We start from the raw sequence: 12,021 nt of genomic DNA, 5'->3' as shown, positions 1-12,021 counted from the left end.
ACCTAAATTATTAGCTACCCAACTAAAGAAAAAGATACAGAGCGAATAATTTGAGCAACCCTAAAATTATACCATGTTTATTTGAAGGTGCTCCCGGTGCTCTCCAACGGGTCGGAGCATTCGCCTGTAGGCCCTGTAGTAATGTAACATTTACGATTCGACTTTGAAAATTACGTTAATAACACTGCCTGCCTATAACTGACGAGCAATCGCGCCATAATGTAAAATATATAAGAGTACATTACATTACTGTCTCTCTGACTGACAAGTGACTATAATGCTTTAGTTATCCTCCCTACAGATGTACTTATGGCTCGAATCTGTAACATTACAGGTTACGCACTGTATCGATCTTTAACGTTACATAACAGGCGAAGGTTCGCTGTGAGGGAACACCTTAACAAGATAGGTATATGTATAAGCATGTGCCCACTTTAGAACCCTGTCGCACTAACATATTTGACATTTGAGACTTACGGTTTAATTTGTCAAAAATGTTAATGTGACATGGTTTCAGAGAGTACACAAATTAATACTCGTGACCGTACATCCCTACCTACGTATATAAACGTATGTTCATAATCCCTAACGGTGTGGGCAGAAGGACAAGTAATGTACGCCGTCTGTCCTGCATAGAAACGAAGAAAGAAATTAAAAAGTAAGTTGTTGTTTTTAAATATTTTTAATCAATGTTAGTCAACAATCTTAGCTTATGTTTAGTTTGTAAACTTAGGCACATAGAGATGAGTTTACGAGACCTGGAGAAAATAACAAGTACAAAATGATGACGTTATACAGATATCTCAACAAAATTACTTACTAAGTAAAAGACATCAACGTGCTCTAATTTAACACTTCAGATAATAATATTTTACACACACTTAAGTAGGTTATAGACATAGAGGTATGGATACAGTTACATTCCAATCTCGCAAATCTCATCGGATATTCGCTTATAAATTCACAAAGTATAACTCTATAACAATATTTACAATCGCGTCTCGATTGCCATTTCTAAGACAAGAAATGGGACAAGTCGCTGCTCTTCGACCCGAGTTTGTATCGCCATCCGACCGGAGTTAGTCGTTGAGATCAAACTAAAAGTTTATTGCCACGAAAACCTTAGAACAAATGGGAATTGCTAAACACGCAACCGGATTTAAGTCACCAATTAAAGTAAACTTTCTTCATAGGAACGAATATCATTCGGTTCTTTTAAGTTTAATCGTCTGGGCACTTTATTCACTGGCACAATTCACTTTTCTGCAGTCAACTTCAATTCAGGACGTCTTGTTTGCGTAGTTTTCGTAGAGCCAGTCCCAGAGGCGCACCCGGCGGGCTTCGGGCTCTGTCTTGAGGGTGAACTGCCCCGTAATGTCCAGGTACGTCACGCGTTTCGTGTCGTTCACTGGCAACCACTTTAGATCCACCTTCCCGTCTGTGTCTGGAGGTGTCGGGTTTCTAGAAACGAAAAAAAATAATATGTAAGCTACGTTTATGTATTTTGAAATGGCACCTACCTAGCATTTACATAGAACAGTAATGTAATTTTTTAGAATAAAAGAAAATTGCCTTGCTAAACAGTTCCATTCTAATATTCTTAGTTTAGATAACATGCATCTACCTATAGGGATGGACGAATGTAGTGCACACGAATAACTACTTTGCAACAACTGTTATTGCATATCTGAGCTTGCATCGCCAAAAAACCGGCGATATGAGTCAGTCATTAAATATTAATAATTACTATTGTTTCATTTCCGTTTATTGTTATTTTGGACACAGATAAAATCTATGACTTTCTATCATAAGTGATTGATTGACTGATAAACAATGAGGCCACCGAAAATTTCCTCTTCGTCTGTTACCAATTAGATTAGGATATCTTTAATCTATTAATCAAAATAAACAGTCTACAATTTGTTTTTAGTTATTCAATAAGTAGGTAAGTAAGTATAATAAATGTTAAAAATAATTGTAAAATATCTCATCACATCGAATAGAAGATAGATCTCTTTCTTCTACTCCGTGGATCATCATTACATTTTCCATATCTTTGACCTTAGTGGAGTAGAGTATTTTGGTTAATTTGTAGCTCTACATCTCTTCCTACTAATGTTAATACGAATGATTTAAGCAGATGCTTGCAGAGCCACGTTCTTGTTGGTGTATCATTATCCATGTTACTTTTTTAGTGAAAAATAGGGCAGTGGTTTCCCATTCCTTCCGCCCCTTCTTTTAAGATTGAAATACATATAATATGATGAAAATTGAAACAGTAGGTATACTAGATATTAATTTCGTCAGCAATCACCATAAATTTGGGGACAGACTTTCTGTTCGCGATGAACGCGAGCCATCAATTTTAACAGTTTGGCGGTCGCTTCGTAATTGGATAATACATCTTGTTAAGTAACAACATCATGAATGGCAATTTCACTATAAAATACGTTACAGAACTGCGGTGTCCTACATAAATATTTACATTTTCACGTGTAAGTAAATTAAAAACATGTTTTCAAAAAAGGGGTAGGCAAACTGCGTTCTTTACATGGCTGTGGGTGTTTTAATTGGGCGCGATATGAACCGCTTGTTAAAAATAATACAGGGTAGACAAGGTCACCTGTATCTACTTGGTCGACTGGAGTCACACCAAAGCTTTTTATGTAGGAGGTAAGTACCAGTAATCATTACTACTTACTGATGCAAGTTAGTAGTCGTTACATGAGGCATTTCAGGGGCCTTTGGCGGCTCAATAGTAACCCTGACACCAGGATTGATGGGGCTGGTAATCTACCTCACAAGCTAAATGATAGAAGAAGACCAATAATCATTTGAAAATACCCCCTCCGGTTGTTTGAGGGGAGGCCTGTGCCCAGGACGTATATAGGCTGTGTATAATCATTTGAAAAGTATTTTTTTGACGTGACTTATTGTAGATTTGCTGCATATATCATTAACTAACTATTTGGCCGGGCAATTGGGGAGCGCTCAGGGTCTCACTCGGTATATAACTTAAGACAACCGGCCTAGATGGACACGAATCTCGTCTCAGGCCGTCATCTGAGAGTATTATATTCGAAAGAATTATAATCGACTTAAGTGGGCCTATAGGGATATGAGCTGAATGAAATCGTCGCCAACGCTGGCGAGGTCTGGGTCCTGAAGTGTTGTTGTCGCGAGCTGATTGGCCTCTACGGCTAGCGTAATCAGATCGATCCTAAGATCGTAAGTAAAATTATAGAACACCACATGAAACTACTTAGTTAAATCAACATCATAGGCTTGGCAAATATGTACGTACCCAGTCTTAGCAAAGTTGGTCCACATGTCGACCATGCGTTTCGATACAGCTAATTCAGTGGAGTCATCGTCGAGTCTGTAGTTCAACCTGGAGAAGTAGAACAAGTATCCCATCTCGTCCCCGTGGCACGCCCCGGGGTGGTTGATGCCCAGCATGCGTTTGAACAGTCCCAGGGCTCCGTCGAAGGCGAACCGGTACAGGTATGTAGGGCTGGTCCGGTTGGTCTGGGCTTGCAGCCTGAGCGTCTCTAGTATTGGCCGCAGGAACATCACATCCGTGAACAACTGCAAATTTAAAATAAAGTATTTAGACTTTTAAACATACGCTCACGACTATTCCCAATTAGGGTAGTCAGAGATACATCCATGGCAAGATGAACTAAGTACCCACATCTCACCGAGGCTTCGGCTTTAGAGCTTTAGACCAACGTGATAAGGTGGTAAGACGTATCGTCGTCTATAATGGTCGAGCCAACTGTGTTAGTGAAAACTGCATTTAAGATAAATTAATACCTAATTGCAACTTTCGCAAAGGCCGGTCATAGGATGGGTGACCACAAAAAAAAAAGTTTTCATCTCGAGCTCCTCCGTGCTTCGGAAGGCACGTTAAGCCGTTGGTCCCGGCTGCATTAGCAGTCGTTAATAACCACCAATCCGCACTGGGCCCGCGTGGTGGTTTAAAGCCCGTTCTCCCTATCCATCCATAGGGAAGGCCCGTGCCCCAGCAGTGGGGACGTTAATGGGCTGATGATGAATACCTAATTGATGGAAGTCAGTACCGGGGTTCCCCGTTTGAGAAGTAAGCCGATGAACCACAACACCACAGTGTTTACTTAGTGTTTACTTTTTGTCCATATTAAATAGGTCGGCATGCATACTATGACGCGAGACAGCGTTAAAGGTGGGCAGAATCGACGTTGGGGAGAGACAACTTTATTATAAAGGGATAATAAACATAAGGATACGTATCCTATTGAAGAATACACTTAAATCATAATGTGAATTATACGGTCGATGAAGATATTCACCAAATACTTGTCACGGTTATTATTAACCCTTATGGCTCACGCATTATTATGTTCGTATGACGAAAGGGGATTTCTTCTTATCACTAGAACTGTAGCAACTAGCAAATATAAAACTATTATCGGCTTTTGTTGTTAGCACACGTTTTGCGTGCGTTCATTCTGACGTTTCATTCTGATTGATTAATTATTTTTTTATGACGAGTCTTTTCATTAGTGAAGACGTGATCTAAGTTCTTTTATCTCAGAAAAGCAGTAAAATCCGTGATAGCCCTAATCGGAAAACGCGTGACTTATAATCGTAGTGTCATAGGTACGAATCCCGTCAACCAAAACCACTGAATCCGACTTTGTTAGTTTGAATTTATGTTTGGAAACCCCCCTATTACATGGGATTTAAACATATCTGGCGAGGAGTAGGTGTATATTTATACTTCATGTCTGCCTACCCCTTTGGGAATACAGGCGTGATGCTGTGTTATGTTATGTTGTTAAAAATTTTTAACAAAAAAAAAACCGACTTCAAACGCAAAACTAAAAAGCAATAAATAAATTTACTTCGCACAAAGTAATTAGTACGTATTTTCAATTAGTTAATTATTTTATAAATCTGAAGCCGGTGCCAAGGAAATGCTACAACGAAGTACCGATTCATATATTTTTCAATACTGATTGTTTTGTAATTTTTTGTTTGACATTGTTTTGTAATTGCTTTGATATAGGTATTAAACAATATTGTGTGTACATAGTAATTTGATATTGTAGTAGGGTTGTTGTAGCATTTACTTGGCACCGACTTCAGAATTATAAATTAATTAACTAATTGAAAATACGTACTAATTACTTTGTGCGAAGTAAATTTATTTATTGCTTTTTAGTTTTGCGTTTGAAGTCGGTTTTTTTTTTGTTAAAAATTTTATTTTATTTTACGATTTTAAGTGATGGTTAGACCGAGCAAGGATGCAGACAGACAGATTTTCTGATTTATATTCATATATAATAATATAATATATTATTAGTAGTGATCACAATTATTATTGATGAACATGTTTACACACACACACTCACACACGCGCTAACGCACACGAGCACACGCGCACGTACACACGCACACACACAGACACACGCACACACACACACACACACACACACACACACGCACACACACACACACACATGTGTATGTGTACATACACACATGTGGTTGTCAGTGGAAGCTGCTATCATACACACTCACGCATACATATAGATACAGTAGATTTCGCGTGGTTCGCTCGCTGCTAAAGCAGCTCGCGTGTCCTGTTTATTCGAAACTGTCCCTCTTCGTATGGCGGCCATCTTGTTTTTCCGCCATTTTGTTTTATTTCACCGGCGACAGAATTTGACCAAGATTTAAATGGGTGTCGTGGAAACAAACAAAATCCAGGTGCAATAGGTTTGCCAGACCGTAGGATGTCTCCCTGATTGGGAGCAGTTTTCAAAGATGACGTTCCGATCACACCCCTATACATCATTTTTACCCCCAAGACATTTTCTGGAAAAACAAAATTTTGTATGGCGGCCATCTTGTTTTTTCGCCATTTTGTATTTTTTTCACCGGCCATTAAATTCGACCAAGATTTAAATAGGTTTCGTGAAAGAAAAATTGGTTCAGGTGTGATAGTTTCGCCAGGCCGTAGGGTGTCACCCTGATGCGGAGCAGTTTTCGAAAATCGGGAAGTATTTCCATACTTAACATGACGATCCGATCACAACCCCGATATATATTTTATATCCCGAGACATTTTCTGAAAAAACAAAATTGTGTATGGCGGCCATCTTGTTTTTCCGCCATTTTGTTTTTTTTTTTTACGCGCTATGGAATTTGACCAAGATTTAAATAAGTGCTCTGAAAGAAATATTGGTTCACGTGCGATAGTTTTGCCAGGCCGTAGAGTATCTCTCTGATGCGGAGCAGTTTTTGGTGACCAGAAAGTATTTCCGTACTCTACATGACGTTTTGAGTAAGCGCCCCATACATTATTTTTACCCAAACGGGCTTCTTCCAAAATCGACAAAATTTTGTATGGCGGCCATCTTTTTTTTCCGCCATTTTGTTTTTTTGCACCGGCGATTGAATTTGATCAAGATTTAAATACGTTTCGTGAAAGAAAAATTGCTCCAGGTTGTATAGTTTTGCCAGGCCATAGGGTATCTCCCTGATGCTGACCAGTTTTCGAAGGTCGGGAAGTTTTTCCGAAGCCTAAAGATCGATCCGATCAATATGACTTTACAAACGCACTAGTCGCTCCTATGATTTTTGAAAATTCCCCTCGATTTCTCTGGTCTTCCATCATCAGATCCTGACTTCCTTGACATGGGACCCCCTTGGGTATATCTCCTTTCAAACAAAAAAAGAATTATCAAAATCGGTTCATATACGACGAAGATATGCCCGAACAAACATAAAAAAAAAAAAAAAAAAAAATATACGGTCGAATTGAGAACCTCCTCCTTTTTTGAAGTCGGTAAAAAGTAGTGAAAGATTCTTAGAGTATTAGGGCACTATGGTATTTACACAGTCGGGAGAGGGACAAGCGGGCCAGGGCGCAGGAATTTGTTTGTAAATGCATATAAAATCGTGTGTGTGCAAGCATTTATCATTCATTATCATCATTATCATTGGCCATAACATCTTGACAGAAGATGGTAACAATGGCTGTGTAGTTGCTGCAAGTACCACTTATAAAAACTCTTCTGATTATAATAAGTTTGGTATTTACATCAATCAAGCTGTCAATGTTCCTCATGTCGACGGGCCGCTGCTGGAAGTAGAAGGCGCGGATGTGGTCTGCGATGCTGCGTGTGCGCACCTCGTCGCCAGCCTGCAGCTCCGGCGGGACCACGCGCCGGAACTCGCGGTCCAGCTCGCTCAGCAGCTTCGGGTAGCGTTGGAGTCCTGGAGGCAGACATTTAAATATTATTTGACCTATGCAATCCAGTTTTTTTCTTCGTCTATCGTGTGGGTTATCAATGTGGATTATAGGTCATCAACCCTGGTGTCAGTTATTATTAAGCCGCCAAAGGCCCCTGACACTTGTACGTAGATTTATCTCGGATGATATTATATACGTAGCAATATTTCAAACGATATCTTTGTAGTTTCGTATCCGTAGGCTTACCTAGCTAACCTTCGCTACCCAACGTATCTGGCAGTGCGGGAGTGTTTCGGGCTCGTTTTTTTTTAGCACAAATTAGCACAGTTTCACAAAAACTTCCGCTTCCCGGCCCACAACCCTCGCAGTACCAACTAAGTGTTGCGAAGGCGAATCCATTCAAGAAAAAAATGACTAATATCAAGACGTTCCAAAAATAAAAAAATATCCTTAGTTTTATTTTTGGAACACCTGTATAGTTTGTATCACTACGTATATAATTCTACAGCTTCGTAACCAGAAGTGTATATTTATGGTCGTTATTAATGAAACTACGGTGTTACAGAGTTTCTATGAAGTAATCTGTGGTTTAAGTGTTACTTGGCTCTGCTTAGGTAGGTATTGATAAACTTTATTGCTACAGTCAATCATTTTATTATTCCTAAAGATTACTTTGGAGTCCAGTCATAAGCAATAATCATGTAGGTGCCCACTTTAGAACCCTGTCGCATTAACATATTTGATAATTTGTGAGCCTAACAGTTTATTGGTCCAAAAAATTATTGTGACATGGTATAAACATGGTACTAAAGTATATACATGCTTGTGATCGTAGATCTAAGTAGGTACATAGTCTTATCTTCCCCAAGTTCGCCCATTTTAGAAGTCATATTAAAACTGCTATTTGTCCGTCAATCCTTTTTATTCCCAATATCCCATAGGTATAGGTTCTCCTGAATCCTTCTTGGTGTAGGCGTAGCTAGCAAGGAAGGCTACATCACAGATTAAAAAACATTAATTTACTTAGTTAAATAAAGTTAGTTCTCATTGTTGATCTTTGGACATGGATTAATAGGTAACACGGATTAGGCGGAATGAGGTAAGTACATCGATAACCGGGTAATCAATCAATCAGTCAATAGCTGAAGGAAAATATCACTTTAAAACAGTAAATAGGCTCTTATCACCAGCCCAGAGGTAGGATTACCTACTTTACGAAGTTATCGCCATGTTCACAAAAATACTTATTATGTTTATTTTTACTCAAATCGCTTGCTCTTTATACCATGTAACGAGATTACCCAGAAGACTACAAGAGCTAAGCTAGTTTTGTCTATATGTAAAATTCGCGGATTTATCACGTTTTACCGGATGAGAACCCTCAGCGCTTCCCATTTGTGCGGACAAAAGAATAGTATCCGAGGCAAATCAAGAAGTCACGTAAAAAATGGGAATCAGCACCTAGTGGTATTAGCACGTGCTCAATCTCCAAAATTAGCGACACTGTTGTAATGTATCGGTCACGGTCATGCTTGATGTCTCATTATTTTTTTACCGCTTGTCGTTCCTTTTTCTTACCTGTCTTTACCTTAGAGGTAGATTGACAGTTAAAAAGAACAGAATATACATTCTGTCTAGTTATTCTGTTAGCTCAGGAAAAAAAACACTCGAGTAAATATGCATCAACTTAATTAGGTACACGCTCAGAGTCCCCATTTTACTTGCAATACATGTACTTATACCTACCTAATAAATCTCACGCGAGAACTCCATACAACACGCCACTAAAGCAAGAATGTAGGCCTGCCCCGAAATTATTTACAAACAAATTAAAATTACTTACTCAACACTGCGTCCGCTGCTATGGGCTATGCTGTGACTCAGCGTAGAATTTATTTTCGACGAAATTTGAAGCGGATCTACACTCGTTGGAGGGTGATTCTTTAAGATGAAATTGTTAGCTGATGTCTTGGGCAGAGGTTTTTAATTAAATTTTATAACAATTTTACAAAATATAAAAGTATAATCGGGTCAAAGCGCGAGGTTTTGTCAGTTTCATACAAAATACCGCCCCTGGACCTGTTGTACGGTATTCCCGGTTATGTTTAAGCAAGCATTAAGTATAATGATATTATATGAAAAGTGCTTAGAACAAAAGAAAAGTCGGCCAGATAAATAACCGAACAATTTTATCTTAAAAGGATTAACCTCGAATAGTAGCTCGGAGTTCGCACTCGTTTGGCACACAGTTGCGAAACATCCAAACAGCCTACGATGGTTCTAGACGTTGCCTACATTGCCTAATAAAATTCTTCTCTATTGACCCGACGTCCATCGATTTCTTTATAGTGGTTATATTCCATTGCGAAATGACTTACAGAATTATTTTTGAATGGCAGATATACGCAGTCATTATAGGTAACTTAGTTTATTCGGAGATCCGCTTACGTGACCTAACGTTTTAAACGGGTCCAGAGAAGCAACTAATCTGACCTTCCAAGGACCTAAATAACTAGGAACTTAGATGTGCAAACAGAATATAGCCAATTCACTACGTTTTACGAAACGCGGAATCGCCTACCTTTACTTATTATTTTTCGATAAGTACGCAATTTTCATAAGTAATTATTGCTCACAACTTCACAAGTAAATACCTAGGTAAGTAACAAATATTTATTTATTTAAGTATTTGTTAAAAATCAATGATTATATTATTATTATTATATTGTTTCATTCTCAATTATATTTTTCAACCACATTATTTTTAACAATTTATTGTTAATGTGGTTAAAAATATCATATTACTTACTTATCAAATGGTTGTTATCATATCTATGTTAAGACTGCACCCCAACCCCAAGTGTGGCCACAATGTAAATAGGTATTTGATAGTATTTGATTAGCGTCAAAATGCCGTGACCAATTGCATATTGTTAAATATAGTATTGTTTGGTACCTAAACTAAAAAAATGTAGTACCTTTCTTATTCAAAAGATATACACGTTAAACTGCGGTCCCGCCATCTTCACGTAAGTACTTAACAGTTTTCTTTTAATTAGGTTACTTTACTACTCGTAATAATCACAGCTCACAATCTTTGCCCTTATTTGATAACATTGATTGATAACTTTTTGTAATTATCAGAGTCAGCATGAATAATTGATTTCTAATTATTTATTCGTTCAATCACATAAGTACTTACTTTTATTATTATGTAAGGTCTAGCGGAAACGGCGCCGGCGCATTCATATAGTTCGTTCGTAAGTATAACACCGTTTCAGACAAGTTTTTTTTTTTTGACGTGACTTATTGTAGATTTGCCGCAGATGGCATTAACTACTTGGCCGGACAAATTTCAGACAAGTATATTGCCCACATTTACATAACAAATAACATAATGCGATTAAGTATATCTAGTTTGTGCCAGTTTCTTAATATTATAATTATATTTTGATGACCACTCGGCTCTCGGCCAATCTTTTTGTTAATACTTATTTACTTAAGTATTTTTTGTTCGATTTATAGTTATGTTGTAGATACAATGTTTCGTATAAAACACAGGTTCACGCCTGGATTCCCGAAGAGGTAGGCATTACTCCTCGTATGCTTAGTATAGAGGGTGTTAGTGACATCGTAACGAATACTGAGAGGAATGATTCAGACCATGATTCTGAGCTAATATCAAATGGAATTTTCCGTCCTGTTATACATCCACAAAATGAAAAAAATGTTTCGCAAAGTAAGGTTATTGTTTTTCTGTAAGTGTGTGCGATACACAGTTATTGAATTGTATTGTTATTTTATTAAGACGGCCCCGATTCCTGCAGACACCTCCTAAATTTTATTTGAAGTTATACCCGTCGTTTTCTTATCTCACGACCCACACAAAAGAAGAAACAGGTTCTGGAAAGTCGAAATGAAGTAGAAATTGTTTGCTTTTCTGTTACATAGCGCGACATACGTATGTATAAATCAATATGTCAAATTAGTTAGCAGTATATATTTAGTCACACTTGTGACTCGCGAAACATCCGTAAATAGATCCGTAACCGTAACTAGGTGTATTACACATATTTTCACATATTATCTAACATTACGTTTTCACCCAAGACAGTATACATTATATATTACCTATTTAACCAGGTCAGTTTTGTATTGTAGCGTGTTGGCCGGTCCTTTTGGTTATAAAATCATACGACGACTTCAATGTAATTAATATCTTTTATTAATATAAACAACACAAGGTAAGTACAATGAGACGACCAAAGAGAATGACATAGACAATAGCGACAGCTGTAGTGATGTGCGTAACTAATAGTGACGTATACAACATCCCCCTTATCAGAAAGAAGTAAAATGATTACAATTTTACAGCTTGACTTGACTTAACACTATAGTTTAACAGTAGCTTATTGACCAGCTAAGACAGACAATTTGTAATTACAATTAAGACACAATATGTTTAACTTAGTCTATACTATTACTAATACTAGACAGCTAAATTTACAGACAGTCCTTCACAGTCATAACAAATATATATATGTATATTTTTTATAAATCTAACTGTCTTGGTGGTCTTATGACTCTTCCACTCCGAGTGCGCATTTGAACCGGGGTAGTATGCTCTTCAATAGACGGAGCTACTGTATGTGACACAGGAGACGTTCTGACATTTGGACTCTTTTGTGACCCTTCAGAAAATTCCATTTGTGGTATCTGTGGTGGCTTCAAAATATGCTGTCTATTTCTTCTTCCTATAAATCCATCAGACCCTTCAA

General features: G+C 37.8%; 1 protein-coding gene across 2 annotated transcripts in view; it reads right to left on the bottom strand.

Moving 5' to 3' along the window:
* Positions 1–663: 663 nt before the first annotated feature.
* Positions 664–12,021, bottom strand: part of LOC126374942 (venom carboxylesterase-6-like) — a 40,815-nt gene continuing 29,457 nt past the window's right edge. For both annotated transcript variants that reach the window (XM_050021736.1, XM_050021737.1), the window contains exons 8-10: positions 7,091–7,266; positions 3,305–3,588; positions 664–1,461 (exon numbers count right to left, since the gene is read on the bottom strand). In XM_050021736.1, the coding sequence (XP_049877693.1) occupies positions 1,281–1,461; positions 3,305–3,588; positions 7,091–7,266 (641 nt within the window). In that variant the 3' untranslated portion in view covers positions 664–1,280. The remainder of the gene's footprint in view (positions 1,462–3,304; positions 3,589–7,090; positions 7,267–12,021) is intronic.

This window comes from Pectinophora gossypiella, chromosome 18, assembly GCF_024362695.1.
Source record: "Pectinophora gossypiella chromosome 18, ilPecGoss1.1, whole genome shotgun sequence".
Lineage (NCBI taxonomy): Eukaryota > Metazoa > Arthropoda > Insecta > Lepidoptera > Gelechiidae > Pectinophora > Pectinophora gossypiella.
This window is presented reverse-complemented; position numbering and strand designations above follow the sequence as displayed.